General features: G+C 41.1%; 1 protein-coding gene across 1 annotated transcript in view; it reads left to right on the forward strand.

Moving 5' to 3' along the window:
- Positions 1-11,436: 11,436 nt before the first annotated feature.
- PLEKHG7 (pleckstrin homology and RhoGEF domain containing G7) overlaps positions 11,437-23,973 on the forward strand; it is a gene marked incomplete at both ends in the record, with an annotated part of 76,708 nt that continues 64,171 nt past the window's right edge. The window contains 5 exon segments of the mRNA XM_082636306.1: positions 11,437-11,442; positions 12,934-13,107; positions 16,432-16,554; positions 16,558-17,142; positions 18,111-18,237. Of these exon segments, the coding sequence (XP_082492432.1) occupies positions 11,437-11,442; positions 12,934-13,107; positions 16,432-16,554; positions 16,558-17,142; positions 18,111-18,237 (1,015 nt within the window).

The following is a 23,973-nucleotide window of genomic DNA, read 5'->3' on the forward strand; positions in this document are numbered from 1 at the left end:
CATAATAAAGCCCATATATGACAAACCCACAGCCAACATCATTCTCCATGGTGAAAAACTGAAACCATTTCCACTAAGATCAGGAACAAGACAAGGGTGCCCACTCTCACCACTATTATTCAACATAGTTTTGGAAGTTTTAACCACAGCAATCAGAGAAGAAAAAGAAATAAAAGGAATCCAAATCAGAAAAGAAGTAAAGTTGTCACTGTTTGCAGATGACATGTTATTATACATAGAGAATCCTAAAGACCCTACCAGAAAACTACTAGAGCTAATCAATGAATTTGGTAAAGTAGCAGGATACAAAATTAATGCACAGAAATCTCTTGCATTCCTATATACTAATGATGAGAAATCTGAAAGATAAATTAAAGAAACACTCCCATTTAACACTGCAACAAAAAGAATAAAATACCTAGGAATAAACTTACCTAAGGAGACAAAATACCTGTATGCAGAAAACTATAAGACACTGATGAAAGAAATTAAAGATGATACAAACAGATGGAGAGTTATACCATGTTCTTGGATTGGAAGAATCAACACTGTGAAAATGACTATTCTACCCAAAGCAATCTACAGATTCAATGCCATCCCTATCAAATTACCAATGGAATTTTTCACAGAACTAGAGCAAAAAATTTCACAACCTGTATGGAAACACAAAAGACCCCGAATAGCCAAAGCAATCTTGAGAAAGAAAAACGGAGCTGAAGGAATCAGACTCCCTGACTTCAGACTATCCTACAGTAATCAAGACAGTATGGTACTGGCACAAAAACAGAAAAACTGATCAATGGAACAGGATAGAAAGCCCAGATATACACCCACACACATACGGTCACCTTATTTTTGGTAAAGGAAGCAAGAATATACAATGGAGAAGAGACAGTCTCTTCAATAAGTGGTGCTGGGAAAACTGGACAGCTACATGTAAAAGAATGAAATTAGAACACTCCCTAACACCATACACAAAAATAAACTCAAAATGGATTAAAGACCTAAATGTAAGGCCAGACACTATAAAACTCTTAGAGGAAAACATAGGCAGAACACTCTATGACATAAATCACAGCAATATCCTTTTTGACCCACCTTCTAGAGAAATGGAAATAAAAACAAAAATAAATGGGACCTAAGGAAACTTAAAAGCTTTTGCACAGCAAAGGAAACCAGAAACAAAACGAAAAGCAACCCTCAGAATGGGAGAAAATATTTGGAAATGAAGCAACTGACAAAGGATTCATCTCCAAAATTGACAAGCAGCTCATGCAGCTCAATATCAAAAAAACAAACAACCCAATCCAAAAATGGGCAGAAGACCTAAACAGACATTTCTCCAAAGAAGATATACAGATTGCCAACAAACACATGAAAGAATGCTCAACACCACTAATCATTAGAGAAATGCAAATCAAAACTACAGTGAGGTATCACCTCACACCAGTCAGAATGGCCAACATCAGAAAATCTACAAACAGTAAATGCTGGAAAGGGTGTGGAGAAAAGGGAACCCTCTTGCACTGTTAGTGGGAATGTAAATTGATAGAGCCACTATGGAGAACAGTATGGAGGTTCCTTAAAAATCTAAAAATAGAACTACCATACGACCCAGCAATCCCACTACTGGGCACATATCCTGAGAAAACCATAATTCAAAAAGAGACATGTACCACAATGTTCACTGCAGCTCTATTGACAACAGCCAGGACATGGAAGTAACCTAAGTGTCCATCGACATATGAATGGATGAAGAAGATGTGGCACATATATACAGTGAAATATTACTCAGCCATAAAAAGAAACGAAATTGAGTTATTTGTAGTGAGGTGGATGGACCTAGAGTCTGTCATACAGAGTGAAGTAAGTCAGAAAGAGAAAAACAAATACCACATGCTAACACATATATATGGAATCTAAAAAAAAAAAAAAAATGGTTCTGAAGAACCTAGGGGCAGGACAGGAATAAAGACTCAGACGTAGAGAATGGACTTGATGACACGGGGAGGGGGAAGGGTAAGCTGGGACTAAGTGAAAGAGTGGCATGGACTTACATATACTAACAAATGTAAAATGGATAGCTGGTGAGAAGCAGCCGCATAGCACAGGGAGATCAGCTCAGTGCTTTGTGTCCACCTAGAGGGGTAGGATAGGGAAGGTGTGAGGGAGACGCAAGAGGGAGGAGATATGGGGATATATGTATATGTATAGCTGATTCACTTTGTTATAAAGCAGAAACTAACACACCATTGTAAAGCAATTATACTCCAATAAAGATGTTAAAAAAAATTTTTTTTTCTAACATGGGACTTCCCTGGCGATCCAGTGGTTAAGAGTCCGCACTTCCACTGCAGGGGGTGCGGGTTTGATCCCTGATTGGAGAACTGAGATCCTGCATGCTACATGCTATGTGGCAAAAAAAAAATTTCCAAAATGAAGCCCTAAAGTTAAAAAAAGAGGGAGTGGGGGTAACGATGGAAATAACAGAATATAACAGACATGTGGGACATAATCAAAACATACATAATTGGAGTCTGAGAAGGATGGGAGAGAGAGAGAGAAAATGGAACAAAGCAATACTGGCAACAGATGATCACAGAATTTCCTGATTCTTCTCCTTTGTTAATGTTGTTAATTACATGAAATGTATTAATTATTAATGTTAAAAAAATTTGTATTCTTAGAATAACTAAGCCCCATTGCAGTGCATCAGCAGCTCCCCAGTCACCTTAGCCCAGCTCGTTCTCCTGACTACTCTTTCCCTTCCTAGAGACATCAACACACTGGGGTCGCCATCTTTTGGCTGTGCCCCAATCTGGAGGCCCTGATCTTCCAATGGGGACTTCCTCTGTGTTATTACCACTGGTCTTAAGAACCTGAGGACCAGGAGCTGAGCCACACCCACAGGTATCCTTTGTATAGGAGTTTCTTGTTATTGTTACTGCTCTAGGACCTGGCCTTTTGAATACCTACAAAGCAGACCGTCATTTTTTTTGGAGAGCCCTAAGTGTTACAAATTTTTATTTATTTAGGGCTAAAGTTTGTGTCTAAATCACAATCTAATTCTGGGATGAAGTCATTTATAATAAGTCTACCACTATAAATTCCACACAACAATTCTTTAAGCACAGGAAGATAGTTCTCATATACCCTCAGCTAAATTTATACAAGTTAAATCTCTCCATTTCTCTTGACTATATTTTACTTCTGTATCAATTGGGACTCTTTTGGTTACCTATGATAGAAACCCAGCTAACGCTGGCTTTAAAAGGGAGAATATATTACCTAGCTGGGAAATGTAAGGGATTAAATGTAAGGGATTAAAACTGGCTTCAGGGATCCATAAGTTTTATTTTCCTTGAGTGACTTGACTTGGGGAAGGTCTCCCACATAAAAGCAAATATGGTCGTGAGGAAATCCCAGTTGACATCATCTTCAAGGCATGTGACTGAAGAACAGGGAGCATCTGCTTCTTTGAACTACAGCAAAAGTCTTGATTGACCTGGACTGTAACACCTGTCAACTCCTAACCAATCACACGCAGCCAGGATGATAAAGTTTTTGGACTGACCAAGTCTCGTTCTGTGTTGAGGGGAAGGCAGAAGGAAAATCAGCCCCACTCCAGCCAAAGGAAAAAAATTCCACACCAGGAGGAGGAGGAGAAGAAAATCACTCTCATCTGGCAATGTCCTGCTACAAATTGGGAGACAGTGATATCAATAGAGGCACAATTACATTAAAATATGCACAGTGGTAGGTAAACTTGTGAAATAACGATACCTAGATACAGAAATAGAGACAGAGACAGAGACATATCTGCCCCCAGTTCCTGACACAGAACTCCTAAAACTCTTATAATTTCCTAAGCACCAGGGGTGCTCAGAGCATCTTTTGTTCTAACATTTGGTCTTTGACCCCAGTTCCTGACACAGAACTCCTAAATCTCTTGGAATTTCCTGAGTGATAACAGTTCATTTCTTCTAATGTGGTGACTCTTGGTCATGACCTAGTCACCTTCCCAAAGGCCTTACCTCCTAATACCATCACCGCTGGAAGTTAGGATTCAACATAGGAAAGAGGGGCGGGGGGCACATCAGACCACAGCAAGACTTAACTTTACCTGTAATATTTTCCCACAGGGCAACATATTTCTATATTAATTATGTGCATCCAAAATATATAAATCTAAATATATGTATGAGCATGTATACACACACTTTAAAAAGTCTATAAGAAAACAGCCAAAATATTAGCATTTAGAAAGTGAGTACATGAGAAACTTTTCTCTTTTTTGTATGATTTTTAAACATTTTTAATATCTAAAATTAAAATAAAGAAAAACTTAAATCACTTTCAGTGTGTATCCCAGTCATATACCATCTTCTTGGATTTCTTTCATTACTCTCATCAGCGAATGGGTTGTCTTGTGTAATTTTGATTCATTTGTCTATTTCACTGGCCACACTATCTATCACTGTGGCATCCACAAATGTGATGAACAGGACTTCTATTCCATCATACAAACATTGATAAAAACGTTGATCAACACAGACCAAAAGCAGGAACTTGTGGCCCCCCTCTATAGCCTGTCCTTCACATGAGCCCTCTTGGGGTACAACTGATCCCCATTAACCTACGTGAACTCCAATTTAGCCCACACTTCCCCATCTTGCCCGGAAAGAAAGCAGGAGAATCTTTGTCACAAACAGCATTAAAATTAAAGTATACTACATATTTCTAAAATTCTCCTCATCTATGAAAAGCAGAAAATAAGAATATAAAGCATTGATTTTTTTTCAGTCAGGCCCTATGGACCCCTGTAACCTTTCCTGAGTTAATTTGTTTGACCCTGTGAGATGCTGAGTCTTTAACCCCCCACAAAGGGCACTCCTAGGGTTAAACAAAATGCATAGCCGCCGAATACAGCAACCTCTGACAAAGAAATAAAACCGATTAATTGGGAGTGACTATTTAACTTTCTAATATGATATAATCAGCCTTGTGCACTGATTATTCCCCAATAAATGCACTCACTAGGCTATTCCACACACACATGAGTTTCAGGTTATATAGTCCCATGGACAATAACCTGAGAAGTATTTCTGCATGCAAAGACAATAAAATCAGGTAAAGTGCTTTTTTGGTCATAAAAGTTTAAAGATGACTCTGTCTTTATATAATAGGTGGTACAGGAAATAGTATATATTTCATTTTGAAAAAGCTTTACATCCATATATAATGTGACAGTAATATGACCCATCTCACAGAGTTCCTTTGCTTGAGAACAATTTCACGAATGTCATTTGAGAAAATTAGATCCATCTTCCTTCCATTTAGAAATAATTCTGGCTTATGTAACAAACCATGTTTTCTCTCTTTCCTCACTCTGCTGTCCTCAGGAACATTTTTCAGACGAGCAGAAGGTTTATGCTTCTCTGTTTCTAGGGCTCCTGCTGCTTCTGCTTACTCACCACCTGAAGTCTTAACTCTCTGTTTGTAACACCACAATTGGCTACTGTGGAGCTAATTTTGACATAATCATGCTAGAATTATGACTTGAGAACAGAGATCACAGGGAAGTGGATGAAGTCTTACAATGGGTCACAGAGAAGAACCAGAAGCAGAAAAAATTTCATCCAAATTATCTGTTCTAGCTTTACTACAGTTAAAAATAAAATCCACAGGCTTGCTTCCCCCCCCCCTTCCCCGCCACCCCACTGGGCTTTTAAAACTCATTTCCAAGCTTGTTATTGTAGTCATTAACTTCTTCACAGCTAGAATTCTGACAAGGGAGGCAAACTCAGTCACTTGAAAAATATCATCACTAAAAACGGGTTGAGTTTAACTGGATGAAACATGCTGGGTATATCAGCAGCAGCTTAGAACTTCAGCACTATTCAGAAATGAATTTCACACCTAAATCTCATCTCCACACTTTCCAAGGTAGGCGACTTGCTGGTTTAGTCAACATGAGAACAAATTCATTCAGGTAAGTCTGAGCATTACTGTGAGCCCCTGTTGAATATCAGAGTAAAATTCAAAGCAGCCCACAGTAAAATTAAACTGAAGAAATACATTCCACAGTGCCTGTGTTGGGTCTTGGCAAACACAGATGGGCTGCCACAGAGCCAGGGCAGCCTAAGGAATTGTGAAACCTTAGCTGTGCCTTCCTCCCGGGTTTCTATGATGATCAGTTGCTTGGTTTATTTCCACTTTTCCACACTGGCCTCTCTCTCTCAGAAACACTAAAACCATTCTTCAGGCCAAACTGATGTCAAAGAGTAAAAGATACGGTGTGAAAGGTTGGGGGCATATCTTAGCCACAACCCAATTCTAAAGAAACTAAATTACTATTGAAATGACTGTGGTGGACACAGCCTAATGTGACCCCCAAGTCACACTGAGTAACCCCCTCCCTGATAGTGTAGATGGGACTTGTGATTTGCTTCTAACCTGTAGAATATGGCAAAGGTGATGGAATGTCACTCCTGTGTTTATGCTACAATACATCTACAAGACTCCATCTTACCAGACTGGATGGAAAGGCTGTCCTGCTAGCCTTGAAAGCAAACTGCCTATGGAGAGGAGCATGTGGCAGGGAAAAGTAGGTGAGCCCTAGGACCTAGAGCCTCAGTCCTTCAACCACAGGGAACTGAATTCTTCCAACCACATGAAATCTGAAGAAGACCCTGAACTCCGGAAAGGAATGCAGCTCAGCCACCACCTTGACTGCAGCTTTGTGAGACAGTGAGCAGAAGATTCAGGTAAGCTGTGCTCAGTCTCCTAATCCAGTTACTTGAGATAATCAGTGTCCATTGTTTTGAGCCACTAAATTTATGGTAATTTGTTATGCAGTAATAGAAAACTAATACAGTGACCAACAAAACAATCATATTGGAAAACAGCTGCATAACCACTGGAAATCAAGGACTGGTGCCACCTACATATCAGAAATCTACAGGAATTTATTCTCCAGATATAGTCTAAGAGGTCCTGGATCAAAGAAAGATGATGAAGGCTGCCCTCTTCCTGAGAACAATGTTTCTAGATGGTAGGGAGAAGAACTAATAGACCCCCAATGACACCACTATACTACTGAGGACCCATCTGTATGCAAGTAAAGAAAGCATGACTCAAAGTGGCTTAACAATAAAGGAAACTTAATGACTTGGGAAAAGGTAAATGCAGAAGAATGTCTTTCTGGAGTTCAATGAGGACTATTTCAGCTACTCAATGACGTCACTAAAGCCCAGTTTTGTTTTGTTTTGTTTTCTAATTCCACTCTCCCAGCCTTGGTGTCAGATATGTCCTAAGACTGGCTCCTTCACCCCTATGGTCTCAAGACAGCTGCCAACAGTTCCAGTGCCACGTGCCTACTATTTCACATCCATCAGGAAAGACGGTCTTTGTCCTGTATTCTCAGTAAAATTCCCGAGAGGCACATTGATTGGACTGGCTTAGCTTACATGCCATCTTCTAAACAATCCTTGCAGCCAGGGGGTTGGAAGCCATGTGTTCCACCCTTCAAGCTGGGCATGGAAGATCATGATGGAAACATAAAACCTAAATGGAAGTCACAACTCTTTGGAAAGGGGAAGAGGTCATGGATCCAGGGAGGCTACTAACAAATGTTTACTGAAACCCCAACCTAAAGAGGTGAGTTTGGTGCTATCCTAAGACTCAGAAAAGAGGGCATTGAGAACTCACTGGTAAGCCCAGCCCTTAGGATCCTCTCACCTCAGCCGATAGATAACAGCTTCTGTGTTGGAAGGCCTCAGACTTCGTTCTTGCAAAAAGTCTCAGCAGGGCTTCCCTGGTGGCGCACTGGTTGAGAGTCTGCCTGCTGATGCAGGGGACACGGGTTCGTGCCACATGCCGCAGAGTGGCTAGGCCCGTGAGCCACGGCCACTGAGCCTGCGCGTCTGGAGCCTGTGCTCCGCAACGGAAGAGGCCACAACAGTGAGAGGCCCATGTACCACAAAAAAAAACAAAACAAACAAACGAAAAACAAAACAAAACCAAAAAAAAGTCTCAGCAAGCAGAAGATTGAGCGTGATGGGGAGCTGCTCTGCCCTGCATTTGTGCAATGGCACAAAGAGCTGGTTGTGACTGTAGCTGTGGCTCTAGATACTTCTCCATGCCTTTTAGTCTTAAAAATCACTGAGCAAGCAATCTGATGACTTAATTGTATTTTTCTCATTTCTTCTTTCAAACAAATTCTACTTGAGATATCTTGTCATAAACCCACACATTATCAGAACACAGTCCAATGCTTTCTTGGACACCAAGCATGCAAATATATCCCTCTACAAGAATAGCAAATAGAATAACTACAGAACTCAGTAAAATAGTCTACACATCATAAGAATAATGTAAAAGATTCTAAGATGACCAAGTAGAGCTACCTTTCTTTGAAATAGAGTTATTTCAAAAAATAGAAAAATTACAAATTATCTGATTCAGGATTTTTTTTACTTTAATTTTTAGACCACAAGTGTATAGTTGAGTGTATCATATACCTCAGTTTATGACACACTAAATAATTCATATTTCAACGTGATTCAAGAACCTAGAGTCTGTCATCATGAAAAAGGAAACATTTACAATAAAAAAGAATTGCAGTGGAACAGTCCTCTTTATCTTAAAAGTAAAATGGATGTTAAAGTCATTATAGAAGCAGTTAAATGTAGTTTGCACTCCACAGAAAATGGAACAAGCAAAATAGTACATGATGTCAAGAAATTATCCCCAACTACAAGGGAGAAGGTAAAAGCAATGAAAATAATGTAGAGAGAAGATGAGATAATAGCAGATGTCCCCTAAAGAAAGAGAACTACCGAAAGAGAGAGAATTGTCAAATAACAGAAAAAAAATTCTTATTTGGGGAAAGTATTTTAAGTAATTGAGAGTACACACCAGATCCTAGGCAAAACTGAACCCACTCTGACATATGCTGATTGAACATTTCTAGCTTCAAGTATTAAAAAATCAATTTTTAAAAGAAAAAATATAGAAACAAATTTAATAGTTAAACAATATGTACAACATCACAAGGAAAAATATTTAAAGTTTAAAGTACCCACTAAAGAGCAAATAGTCTATTGGCTTCCTATCTCAAATACCACTGACTGAAAATCTTATAAAAATGTCTACAGACTTTTAGAAGAAAATATTGTGGTGCAAGAATTCTATATCCAGCATTCATATGCTACAGCAGATACGAAACGGCTCAGAATATGTACTGCTCAGAAAACTTTCTTGAATAAACAACTCAAAGATATTGAGATGTATCTGGAGGCATTGAAATTAATCATTTTAAACATGGTTGCACTGGACTTCTATAACCCTAAAACCTAAAATATAGCTCAAGTAAAAATCACACCTCTTGGGCTTCCCTGGTGGCGCAGTGGTTGAGAGTCCGCCTGCTGATGCAGGGGACACGGGTTCGTACCCTGGTCTGGGAAGATCCCACATGCCGCGGAGCTGCTGGGCCTGTGAGCCATGGCCGCTGAGCCTGCGCGTCCGGAGCCTGTGCTCCGCAACGGGAGAGGCCACAACAGTGAGAGAACCTCGTACCGCAAAAAAATAAATAAATAAATAAATAAAAATCACACCTCTTTTCAAACACTAGGAAAACAATTTTTTAAAGAAATTTTTCAATTCAAAGACCTGTATTGGCCAGCAAGTCATGTAAACAAGTAAGCAAACCAGGATATAATCTGTTTGCACAGGCACACTCTTTTTTTTATTCAAGCAAAGCATACGTAAACAGAAAACTGCACACAGTGAATGACACAAAGACAACACACCCAGGTGCCAGCACACAGGTCAGGAGATTGAACATACAAGCATCTCAGAAGTCACACTCCTGACTCACAGTCACTGCCACTCCCCAAAGATAAAAATTTCAATTCTAACTTCTAATACTATAGATTAACTTGGCCCATTCTTGTCATTCTTATAAATAGAAACATACAGTCTGGCTTCTTTCACTGAACATCACGTTTGGGACTAGAGAAATTGTTCCTTCACTTTCAGAGTTTAATATATCAATGTATTTGTTGATGATGGACATTCTATTGAAATGGACACTGGGGTTGTTTCTGCTTTGGGGCCATTCTTTGTGGTTCTGTTACAAGAAATAAAACTCTATAAGCATGAAAATAAATGAGAGCCAGCACCAGCCTATGTCAGGAAGACTGTGGGAGAAGCAGAGATTATGGTGAACTGGTCACTGCTTGTCCTACCTGAAACAGGGAGCCTGTCCTCAAATCTAGTCCTTTTATATAGATATGGAATTGTGGGAATATGAATGTAGTGTTGCCAGAATGGTTAATTTTTCTAAAATCCTTGCAATCCAAAATTTTCTATAAAATCTCCTAATTTTTAATGTCAGATTTTTTTTTTTTAAGCTGGAAGGCCACACAGACATAGAAAAGAAACTTATGGTTACCAAGGGGGAAAGGTAGGGGAGGGATAAACTGGCAGATTGGGATTGACATATACACACTACTATTTATAAAATAGATAACTAATAAGAACCTACTGTATAGCACAGGGAACTGTATTCAATACTCTGTAATGACCTATATGGGAATAGAATCTAAAAAAGAGCAAATATATGTATATGTATAACTGACTCACTTTGCTGTGCATCAGAAACTAACACAATATTGTAAATCAACTCCACTCCAATTTTAAACAATTAATTTTAAAAAAAGCTGGAAGACCAGTCAGAATTCCACAGCTTACAGCCTCAGATCTAGGTATTCATGATACAAAAAGAGCTTGTCAGGCTTTAGACTTTGTAAGGGGCACATCCCAAGTGGTTTTCTCCCCAATGAAGACTTACCACGATCAAGTAAGGAGGAGGCAAAAACATAAGAAAAGCTGCCCCTTCCGAAGTCCTGGAGAGAACATCTGTGTGTCACACTTAGAGATAAAGGGCCACCTTGGTTTCAAGGAGTTGCCCTAGGTCCTGAAGGAGAAGCTGACCCCCCAGGATCACCTTTCCATCATGGTATCCCTTCCCCATCCAATGCTTCCCTGTCCCTTTTACTCTTTAGAGGTTGCACAATTTTTATTCCTGATAATCCTTTGTGAGCTTTCTGTACACTCTTAATTTTCTTATTTAAGATACAACCAGAGGTTGGAAATTTTGGGATGGGTGTCAAATATCCCATTATCATTATCCCCCAGGAGAGACGGCTTTACAATCTTGTGTGCGTGAGGGGACTTGCAGATGAAGTACGACCTTCGTTTCCACAAACCAAAAGCTAAAATACTTTATTCATTTTTCTTTCTTCCCAAAGTGAAACAATTCCTTTCTAGACAGCTTTGGCAGGAGCTCAGACTATTTTATGCTGGCTCCATGCTGGCAAAATAGAGAAATGCCCTTGATACTGCGTTTTGGCTTTGGCAGTGACAGTGACAATGGCGGTAAAGGGAGAAGGTCGAGTCATTTTTCAAAGTTCTAAGTAAATGACGTTCTAATAAGACCAACATGAGAGGATTAAAGACAGATGCAAGGGTTATCACAAAGCCAACATCTATAAATTAGACCTTTTTACTCCCTAAGGCAGCAGCTCTCAAATTTTTAACACATGTAAGAATCACAGGTAGGGCTTGTTAAAACGTAGACTGTGGGCCCCACCCCCAGAGATTCCAATGCAGGAGGTGGGAAGGGGCAAGAATTCGCCTTTCAAACAAGTTCGCAAGTGGTGCTGATGCTTTTGACCCAGGGACCCCACTTTGAGAACCACTGACCTAAAGAAACCTTCACAGCAAGTATCTGTAATGATTCTAAACAATGACAACTTCAGGAAATTAGACTGAATTATAAGTCGTTTGAATTTGTTTTTGTAAAGAGTCTGCAGAAATATCTTTTAAGGCTGCGTACATTCTTGGGAATGTATGCCATATCTCCACCTAGACACCAAATAAAGGTTCTCTGGGGTACTGCTCTAATGAGAATGCTGGTAGATACAAATCCCTTTCCATCTGCCTTTTAACTACTTGAAAACTAATGCTCACAAATGTGTTCCCAAGTGCAGTGATCATTTCCTCTATTATTCAATGCTTATCAAAACATTCCACTAAGTAAATAGATCCAAACAAAATGTTTTAGGATGTAAGCAAAGTAAGGCTGAAAGGAATGACTTCTCAGAACTTTGGAGAAAATAAACAGATACGAAACCTAGAACTGACTCACTGAACTAACAGTGATGATCACTGAGCACCTGAAGGGGAAGTAAAAAGCCACATCTGCATCATTTCTGTATTGGATCAGTCTGTTGCTACTGTTCAGTAGCAACAAATCACCTGACTTTTTCTTAGGCCGTCTTAGATTCTGAACTCGCTTCCCCTTAGGCTTTTTCATAAACAAATAACTGGAAAAGTCTCTAAGGAGGGGAGAGGCCAGTTCCTCATTTCAGCTCCCATCAAATGTGCCTGTGCTCGGCCAGGAGGGTTCATTGTTACAGGTGTGGAACTTGTTCTTCCGAACCCTTGCCTGGCAGCTCACCGTGTGGCTCTGCTGATTCCCTTGTCACGACCCACGTGGACAATGTCACCTTCAGAAGCAGACCATCTTGCAGGTATTAGAGGCCATTCAGCTGCTATCTGGGTTTCCCTCTTGCACTTTTCATTTGATCAGATCCTGTTGCTACCAGCTTCTCTTGGTCCTGTCTTGCTGGTCTCGGTCAGGTCTAAGTAGAATGGGTGAATCATTAATGTGCGTGGTTTAATTTCGAGTACACTGAGGTTGCTTCCCCTAACAGCGTGGGTGGTGGCTGCTGGCTTCTTAAAGCTTGGGAGGTCAAAGCCTGGTGGATTTACTCTATAATGAGCATTTACTGATTTAGTCTTTTAGAGAACATAAAGGAGAAGAGTTAGCCTCAACTCTTCTGTTAACTTATGGCTTCCTACCAGATCCACGGGGATAATCATTTAGGGAGGACCTCCCAGGAGCCTCAGCCATTATCTCTGCAAGGAGCTTGTGAGGGAGGGACTTTAACATCCTTTCATAAGTGTGGCCTGGAGGCTGACAGAGGATTATCCCAGGTCGCAGGGCTAGCTGGTGAGGCAAAGAGAGCAAGCAGATCGGTAACTCTAGAGCTTGGGCTCCCCTTCTCAGCAAACGGCCTCCCAGAGCTCCGCTGTAGTCAAAGTTTCTCCAGTTCTGCGGTGGGTCATGTCAGCAGTTACTACTGCCTGGGTTCCAATATATGAGACACTGGCCAGTAAACAATACTTAATGACCCTTAAGTCCCATTGGGTATAATAACCACCTACAGACTGCCACACCCTATGTCAGGACAACTAGAAAGGAAATCTGAAGCAGTGTCCTAACCCCTCTAAGGAGGAGAAAGAAGGCACAAAAACAGAGGGGAAACCCAAGGACCAAGAATTCTGATAGAACTATTATACAAGTGCCTGTGTAAACATACTGAACTCCTTTAACCATGCTGCTGCCTAGAACTTGGAAAATGCCATGAAAGGGAATGAAATAAAGTCCCCTGGGTGTGTATGTGTGTTGGAAGTACCTGTAACTCCAGTTCTCAGCTCAGGTATTTGTTTGTTGGGAGAATGAGGAACCGGCCCTCCAGTAAAGGACCTGAAAAGAGACCTAATACACCTGTTTTCATCAGTGGTCAAAATGGGTCTTTTCATTCTTCTCCTGTGAAGCTGGTGTCAGCCAGAAATTACCAATCTAAAATCAAAACCAGTTCAACCTCACCTTAACTAAAATGTAAGTTTCCTAGCAAGTATTACTGTCTCTCCTCACCCCCAAAATAAGGGTACCTCATACATTTTTGTTCTATATGTGAAGTCCTGTAACATTTGAGTCCTCAGCTCAAAATATTAAAGCAAACCCAGCGTTAAGAATTTCAGATTTCTTTTGTAATAAGAATCGAACTGACCTTAGTTGGTATCTAAGTAGTTCCTTAAACAACTCTCCAATCTAAAATCCAGTACCTTTTAGTGTTACTTGGCTTTAAACCAGATGAGAGCCAGGGAGTAAACATAAGAGAACACAGAGTCCCCCAAATCAATCTCACAGAATCGTCATGACAATATCATGATGTTGGGCTCTTCCCCTTTACCGATAAGAATGAATCTAAGAGTCTATTAATTCTCTTGACACAGGGTTATTGGACTTCTACCCCTGAAACAAATTAGAAGAAACAAATTAAAGGAAACAAAGTATCTGCCATAGGCAAGTACAAAACTATAAGGAGAAGTAATGACTGAAAACTCGGGAGTACATCAGTGTGAGGCTATTTCTTATGGGGTAAATAATCATATGCTATTAAAAACCTATAACAATTAGTCTCCACGGAACTACAATAAACAGTCATAATACTGTATGTCATCTAGTCTCATGAGTCACAACATAGGAGGACAGGTCATCAAGAATTTTCCGGTGGTCAGTATACTCTATTATCAAATTGAGGAGGTAAATGATACACAGTAGAAAAAGTTCTAAAAAGTGTTGTCAGTGAAATTAAAATTATACAGCACTAAAAGAGTAAATTATTAGCTATCCTTAAAACTGGGCAATCCAAATGTGTCCATTCCTGAAGGGTTACAGATTGCTTTAGAATTATAGACTTGCTGGGAGTTCCCTGGTGGTCTAGTGGTTGGGATTCTGGGCTTTCACTGCTGTGACCTGGGTTCAAACCCTGGTCACAGAACTGAGATCCCACAAGCTGTGCAGCATGGCCCACCCCCAAAAAAATTATAGACTTGCTGCAGTTATTATTGGACATCTCAGAATATGTGGTCAACTACTGATGTTCCATCCACTAACAAGCCACGTACAGCCTGAAACCGCCTCCTACGTTGCCCATGGCAAGGCAAAACGGTTATTATTTGCTCCACAGTCCCACACCAGATCTGTAAATAATCAGGAGTTGCCTCTTATGCAATAGTTGATAGGATGGGTAAGGACTGATGCTTTCCCACAGGCAACTACTTTCTTCAAATGGAAAACTACAAAATAACGGAATAGCAGTAACTCATTTCCATGTCACCATGAACATATTTACACCATGGTAGAATCAGATTTGCTTAAACATGAGAAGAGCTTAATTGGGAGGTAATTCTGCATTAGTGAATCATAGAAAGCACCTCTAATCACGAGAAGCAGGGCATCTATCTGCGTGACATCTCAGTTTTTCTTTTCAAACTGGTGAGTTATTTTTCCAGAACACGGGGATGGAGAAAATCTAAAATGCCTCTTGCCAAATACTTTGCATAACTATCTTTGAAATTATGTCTCATTCTGTAATTTAAACCTTGAGGGAAGGGGGTCTCATTTTTCTTGTTCTCTCATCCTTATATCCCTGGAATACTCCAAAGCACATATACACATATGCATACATATATAAATGCAGAATGTAAGGGAAATTGAATGTATATTTGATTCTCTTAAAATGGAATAATCAAAAGCTGATGAGCTTTGTGGCTTCCAAGAAACCTCTTAGATCACCAAGGTTTTTAAAAGCTTTTTTGTTTGAACTGGAAGGGATATTAAGTAACAGGTAAATGTTGCCAGAGCTGCTCCAGGTCTTTAATCAGAACCCATCAACCTCCACAGTTAGCAGGAGTGTCCTTGCTCAAAACCTGCTAAATGCCCCCCACCCCACCTTTATTTAGCAGGAGTGAACACAAATCTTTAAGTTAAAGGGTCCAGAGATAAGAAAGCAAGCTACAAACAAAGGAAACAGATGAAACCAGCTGGGACTAAGATGGCATGAATCTGACGCCCAACAGATCCTGTCTCATTATGCATTGATTTTACTATATTAAGATATTATGTAAAAAAAAAAAAAAAAAAAAAGATATTATGTGACACACCTACCGGCAGCCAGGACCAGACATTAAGGACCAAAAAAGGATAAAAAGGGGGTGGCACCCCACTTCCTCGGAAAAAGCCCTGCCCCTTCCTGGTAGACTAACGAATAAGCCTCCCCACAATTAGCCTCACTCCTCCTCCCTTTGTCTTTACTCTTTAAATCACTCTCGCCACTTGGGCGAGAGGTTGGTCTGCAAACGCAGTTCCCGCTTCCTCATTCTTTGGCCACTAAGTAAAGCTTGCACTGTGTCCATCTCCGCTTGGGTTTCGTATTCACCTATTCGAACCCCAAGGGAAAAAAGAACTCTCCCCCACTGAGGCACAGAGCAAGGTCCAAACGACTTAATTCGGTAACATAAACAAATTTCAATACGTAAACAATTTAGCCGGGAAGACTGGACTCACTTACGTTAATTATCTACAAAACATAACAGATACTAATGTTAACCGGGCGTTCCCTATCTGCTCTGGTGAATTATAAGTTTTTATGTGAAAGTTCAGACACCTTTTTTCTCACCTCCGTCTCCTTGCTTGCAACAGATTCCGAACTCTGTTCTTCCTCATTAAAGATGCAGCCACCTGCTTGCAGTTATCCTCTGGAAAAGGACGAAGACACACCTGAGGAAGAGAGGCACCCGAAGGCGCAACCTCAGTGCGGTCGGGAGAACAGCAACTTTGACGGCGTCCCCTGTTAGCTTCCAGCAACCGGGCCTCTTGGTGGTGTGGAGAAGACGGAGCCATCCTTCCCGGAGGTGCAGCGCCCAGACTGCGGGTCCTCTCCTCGACCCCCCCCGGAAAGCCTGTCCAAGAAGCACTGTCAGAACCAGGGGAAACTTCTCCACTTTGACCGGCAAGCCCCGGGCCGCGTATCCACCTCGCCCACACTGAGGAGGTTAAAGGGCCGCAGCTGCGAGAGCGTGCGTGGGCGTGCGCACGGCCCTGCGCATGCGCCGCCTCAGCCCGCGGCGTTTGAGGTGCCCACCTGGGGCAGCTGCGAGGAGACTTCCGGCTCCCCGCATCGTCTCTCCAGCGGGCTGTTTGGAAGCCCAGAGGAGTCTTTGCAGTCCCTGTGTCCCGTGAGACTCCACTCAAGATTGCCTCCGGACCCCGAAAGGGCACTCAACGCAGCCGACTCGTTTGAGCTCCACATGGCGCCCAGTGATGAGCTTGCCCTTCCCGTGCTTCAGCCCCTCAACGAGGGGTCGCTTCCTCAGGCCTCCCTTCCACGGAGTGGAGGCCAGCCAGCACCCAGCCGCGCCCCACAGCTCCCCAGGCCTCAGGTAACACAGTTCTAAGCCTCCTGCCTCTCATTTGGTGGATGCAAAGCATAGTAAGCCTCCAGGTTGCCATATTGCCCGGTCGCGGGGTGGGGTGCTGTGTTGGGAGACGGCTGGGGGGACGCACAGTCTTTAGGACAGTTGGCTGTCAAGTAAAAGGGGTGCAGCAGTTTGGGGAAGGAGCGTGGAGGTCGAGCTCACTTTCTTCTTCAATATACTTGAAGGCACTTTAAGAAAGAACCCAGGCTAGAGATTGTCTGTCAGTCGTTAGAGAGTAAAGGTGGCCCTCTAGCAAATCCGGCGCTATGTGAAGGCCACCTGGCGTGGCTGGTTTAAAAAGGCAGAAAGAGCAAACTACTTAAATTTCTAATGTTCTAACCTTCTCCCCCGAAAAGAAAAATCGAAAACATTTAAGCTAGGAAAGTTAATGACCTCTCCCTTCAAGATGTCTGCTTTGGAATTTGGGGTGGGTTTGAGCAAGCCTAAAACATGTATTTTTAAAATTTATTTAAGAGAAGAATTGCATCAGTCCAGGTATGTGTGTCTTTATTTTCTCTAGTGCTATGAAGTCTGTTGACTGTTTACTTTTACGGCTTTTACTTCTGTTCTGACATAGCAAACCTGATGGTGTGTTAATCAGCACACTTTGTTTTACATCCCTCAAGTCACTCTTCATATTATGGGTGAAAGAGTCGTAATTTCAAGTCTCCTTAAAGCGCCCAGCATTTTGCTGTGGCTTTTGGGGCAGCGTATGACAGCCACAGGTGAGCATGGTTTTCATTTTGAATTGTCAATGACTTGGTCCTGTGGCTTAATTAACATCCACCAGTAATAGGTTTTGTCAGGAAGAGAAAATGTAAAGGCCAGAAACATTCAACAACTTTTCAAAGAGAAATTCAGAGGACAAGGATAAAAGGAACAAGATGTGCTGTTTAAATCTAGGATGACCTTTAAAATGCCTGTTATGACAGACTGTGCTTTTATCTAGAATGCAGGTAGATGTGTCACTTCAGAAACCAGCTCTGAACTTTCAGCTTGGTCCCCCAGCTGTGGCAGTGGATTTGCCATTTCTTTTAGGGATGAAGAGCTTCTGTGGCAGTAAGGGAAAGATCCAAGCCCAATTACATCCACTCAATTTGTAGGATTGGTGGGAAAGCCCTCAGTTCATTTGGAAAGTCATGGAGGAATCCTCAGGAAATTAGCTATTGTTTTATTACTGGACCTCAATCCTCAAGCAGGTTTGCTGTTCATAGTAGGAAGGATGAGATCCATCTATGCAGTCTTTGTTTATGTTTAACCCTAGCTGACCCAAATGTCAGCTAAGGTAGAGGATATTTACAAAGCCGTAGGCAAATACAAAGTATTGTTAGTATATCAGCTAGCTACTGCTCCATAACAAACCACCCCAAACCTCAGTGGCTTAAAACAACCACCTGGTATTGTTTCTTATAAATCTGTGTGTCCATTGAGGATCAGTTGATCTAGGCTGCACTCAGCTAGGTAGTTCACTCCACATGTCCCTCATCCTTTTCATGGAACCAAATTTCTACACGGGGCATGTTCTTGTGGTGAGGGCAGAGGTTCAAGAGGATAAATGGAAACATGCAAGGCCTCTTGGACCCTGGGCTCTGTACCTTGTCTAATTCTACAGGCCAAAGCAAGTCACGTGGCTGAACTCAAGGGCAAAAAATTATGTGTCACCAGCAGTGAGAGAACACTTAAGTATTATATGGCAAAGTGTTTGGATGCAAGGGTTGATGAAGAAAGCGTCCTTTAATGGAAACCTTCCACAGGTGTGAACCAGAATAAAGCTCTAAAATGACACCTAATTCAGATGTGTCAGAGAAAGTGAAAAAGAGAGTAGTGTCAGAGAAAGATGATGTTGCTTAGAGTCAATCATGCAGAGTCTAATAGGGTGTTTAGGAATTTTGTTCTTTACCCTAAGAGCAGTGTGAAACCACTGAATGGATTGATATGATCATATGGATACAGGGTAGACATGAGAGTTAGATGAAAGTGGATTCCAGCAGAACAATTAGAATGTTCAGGTGTGAGAGGTTGGTAGGTTAGGCTCTGATGAAGGCAGTGGAGTTAGAAGGAAGTATTTCAGTTCAAGAGATACTTAAGAGATACCATCACCTAGACTTTGTGAATAGTAGACCATCAGGGGAGAGGGGAAGGAAGTTGTCAAGAAGGACTTCCGAGCTTATGGCTTCCACTGTTAGGTGGCAAATGGTTCCATTCTCTGATCTAGGTAACCTTGGAAGGGAGAAGGGGATATGGGTAGGTGGGGTGTAAGTTTGAACATGTTGAATTTGAGGACCTATGGAACATCTGAGTGGATATTTTGAGTGGATAGTTGACTAGAGAAAGCATCATGGATGGAGATACATATATCTGAGAGTCTTTAATCAAGGAACGCTTCCTAGAGCAGGTAAAGTCTGTCCAGCTTTGTGTGTAAGATGGAGTTAGCAGATATAAAGGCTAACTGATGGGACACACCAAGCCATTTGCAAAAGATGACATGCAGGTAATTTTTATTGACCTGCAGAATCTTTGTGAGGCAATAACAGAAATAGTCTTAAAAGATGCAAAGGGAAAACTTGGTCAGAGGGCCTGAGGCCTTAAAAAGTTCTGTGAGGTTCAGTATGTCACAATCACATACTACAAAATAGTGGGAGGTTACAAAAAATTGCAACAGGGAATCAGAGGGGAAGTAATTTAGACATCTTGGTATCTGGTAATGACCCTGAATTATTCAGTATTGTTTTTTTCAGGACTTAGTCCAATACTTGGCGTGTAGTAGGCAATGTTTATTGAATGAATAAATGAAAGGCTAAGTAACTATAAAAAATATGTTTAATAAACATTCATGCATTACTGCTAAAAAGAAGTAATTTTGCATCAGCTGCAGTCCACTCAATCTATACTTTTTTAATCAAAAGTTCACCAGAAGCATGAATTTTTGGTAAACAGGTAACCGTCTTTGGCACAAAGATCCTCTGTCTGCCTGTCTTTTGCTCCTTCTCTCTCTCTCTCCTTCCTGTCACTGCAGTCTTTTCAGCAGCCATTTGTTCAAAGGGCTTCTTCCTGCAGGTGGCTACTTCCCAGGCCTTGTAGTCAGATAGTGTAAGGTAAAGAAAGGGCTCTGCATGAGGCCCTGATGTCCATTGAGGAGCTGGGGTACTCACCTCAAAAACTTATTTAAACTTTATTTAAAACATACTTAAACTTATTTAACTTAGGCCTTTAATATGCCTATGAGATGGTATAAACCAGGGGCTAGCAGACTATATAGCCTATGGCCCAAATTCGGCCCACTACCTGATTTTGTAAATAAAGTTGTGTTGGAACACAGCCACATCTATTCATTTAAATACTGTCCGTGGCTGCTTTCCCACTGCAACCACAGAATTGAGTAGACACTACAGAGACCATATGGCTCACAAAGCCTAAAATATTTACTCTGTGGCACTTTATAGAGAAGGTTTGCTGACCCTGGTATGTTCAGTTAAGAAATGCTTGCCTCTGTGGCTGTCAGCCAATCACAGCAACTTTTTTTTTTTCCTTGTAGCCCTTTTGCAAAAATTTTTCTTTTAATGTAGTGTTGTAACACATGGCCTGACAATTGGGCAGGCTTATATAAATGAGAAGGGCCCAATCTCCTCTCATTTCTGAAATCAGCTCAGTGTTGACTTTGATTCCAGGTTTTTCTTTGTGGACTTTTTTTTTTAATTGTTGTTCCCTCTGCCTATATATAACATTCCAGTGAATTAACACTCATTCTAAACTTTTTTCTCCTATCACCAAACTGTGCCTCCTAGAAAACAGTCTTTATAATTCATTCTTACTAAAGTGTGAAGGACTTCAGGCTTAAGGCATACCTACACTCATCTTTCCAAGGAGAGCAGTGTATTTATCCCTTTTGGGTTTCCCTACACCTCATAAATGCCTCCATCATAGTACCTAAAACACTGTATTGTATTTCTTTCACATCCGTCTCCTTTCAGAAACAAGATCTTCCTGACGGCGGAGACCACTTATTTACCCTTCATCTCAGCAGCTATTACTCAGCTAGAGTCTGTCTCCAGAATACTTACTGAAGGAAAGGATGGGTGGAAGGATGACAGGCAGGCTGCTTGGCTTACAGTTTACTTATCTGTCCCTGATGTATTTGAATTTTAACAGAGGACATGACTTGAATCCAAGCAGTGAAGCCATGTTAGTGGAATTTTAAACATCAGGAAGCGAGTGGGGGGATTTTGTGGGTAGGGACACCTTCCTGGCACCCCTTAAAATCGATAATCACAGAAAACTGTCTCACCCGACTTTTTAGTCAGCCCTGAAACTGAGAAAGGAAATGTACATACTATTACATCTATGAGAACAGACTAACCTTCCAGTGCTCAAAAGAAATAGGAAAGAAAACCTAAATATATCCAAAACATGAAAACAAAATGACAAGGAAGAGACCAGACAAAAACATGGAATGCCAGTAAAGCGCTTCCCAAAGCCAGATTTATCTGGAGTTACCCTGGGGGGTTGGGGTGGGGGTTGCAGCCGGCATGGTGTTAAGAATTACTGGAATCAAACTCCCTGGGTTTGAATTCTATCTCTACTTCTCTGGCAGCGTGACCTTGGGCAAGGCTGTGAACAACTCAAAACCTCTAAGTCTTCATCTGTGAAGTGGAGATACAGATACAGCTGACCCATCAACAGCACAGGGGTTAGGGATGCTGACCCTCTGTGCAGTCAAAAATTTGCATATAACTTCGTCTGCCTTCCTTATCTAAGGTTCAGTCACCAGTGGATTCAACCAACCACGGATGGTGTAGTCCTGTAGTATTTTGTGGAAAAAAAAATCTGCATATAAGTGGACCTCCTCAGTTCAAACCTGTGTTGTTCAAGGGTCAACAGTAGTACCCATCCAATAGGCTTTTGATATGATAAATAGTGTAACTTAAATATTACCTTTTTTAAGAAACCATCATTCATTCATTTAGCACTTCCTGTCTGCAAGTCACTGACTTATCCTTTCTAAATTATTCTGACCCCAGAGTGAAATGATCGATCACTGGAAGCTCATCTAATGTGTCTAAACGTTAGATTCAATACAATGTTAAATCCTCCCCAGACTTTTACCTAAAACCTGTTGTGTAGCCAGCACTATCTGTAAACTCTAAGTAACGCCATGGGGGGAGAAGGCCCTGTCTCAACTGTTGAGCTTAAAAGCTTCTTAGAAAGTTACTAACTAATGATTAATAGATGGCATATTGGTTATTTTGTTTGCTTATTTTATTTAAATCTCAGCTCTCCATAGCATCATATTTTATTGTGTTGCTTTCTTTTTTTCCTCCAATTGTATTGAGATGTAATTGACATAGAACATTATATAAGTTTAAGGTGTACAGCATAATGCTCTGAAATATGTATATATTGCAAAACGATCACCACAATAAGTTTAGTTACCATCCATCACCACACATAGTTACAGTTCTTTCCCTTGTGATGAGACACATGAATACTGTTGATTAGTCGGAAGAGACTGCAGCCTCAGGGCATCAGGGAAGCCTTCTTGATCTGGGCACGGCTGGAGGCTAGAGTGGGAACTGGCAGCTTCCTTTCACATCAGGAACCATGTGTTATTTTTGCACTGGCATCAGCTCCCCCAGAATGTAAACTCCATGACAGCAGGAGTTGTGCCTGTTTTGTTCATTGCTGTATCCCTAGTGTCTAGAACACTACCCGGCACATAGTAGATGTTCAATGAAAGTTTAAGGAAGAGAAAAGGAAGTGCATTTGTTGGTTAGTTAGGTTAGGTCAAGCCTCGTAGGGGAAATTGCATAATCCCTTTTTGGAAATTTTCTCTTCCAGCCATTTGTTTATCTCTCTCTAGCTCTTTTCAACCTCCCCCATCTTCCTAATCTGTTTTGTGTTCATCTCTTGAGTGTACGTTGGGTTGTTGGGGATTTGTACAAGTATGGTTTGATCCCACTGGGTAGTATTTTGACTCTTGTCCAGAAAAGGCAGTAGCCTCGAAAGACGGCGAGAGTTCTAGAAAGTTACCAGTATCAGCAGCTACCCTGGTGCTCTGAACACGTGTGTGTTTAATAACCATTACTGAGTGAGCCCAAAATGTCACAGCATGGTGTGTTTTCCATGCAGTTGGGCCTCCAAAGACTGTCTCTGTTTCTGTGTTCAAACTGTGTCGGGATGGGTTCCATTTGTTCACTCCACATTCATGAAGTGTCCGCTCTGTGCCAGACCTTGGACAGTAAGCTAGAGGCTCCCCATTCATTCTCCCTTCTCCGTTGGATTTTCAGCAAATGGAACATTTTGGTAGAAAATGGGAAATTATAATTAAAGGAAAGTTCCTAACAATCTTGTGAGACTCATAATGAAAAATTATTTCCCAGATTTAACCAAGAAAGCTACAGTTCCATAAAGTGGCAGTTGAGTTATCATTTCTCTGTTGATTATTTCTTAAAAGGGATTTTTTTTAAAGATTGTTACTGATTCTTAATTGGCTCTTCCTGTATAATCAACTCAGTTATAAGCAAGCATTCCCATTTGCACTGTATCTCTACCATAGGGTAGAACACTATGGTTCCTAAAATAGAACACCTGCTTTTTCTAGTCACACAGTTACTGGAAAACCGCCTGCCGGAAAAGGTACATTTACCATGAATTTCACTATCAGACAAGGAATGAGGCCTGATAAGCTTGCCTGATAAAAAAAACCTTTGGGTTATCTTACTATCATCAGTCTACAACAGTGAAATTGAAAAAATATTAGAATAAAAAACTCAATTGTACTTTTATTAAGGTAAAAAA

Source organism: Mesoplodon mirus (assembly GCF_964341445.2).
Source record: "Mesoplodon mirus genome assembly, chromosome: 11".
Taxonomy (NCBI): Eukaryota; Metazoa; Chordata; class Mammalia; order Artiodactyla; family Ziphiidae; genus Mesoplodon; species Mesoplodon mirus.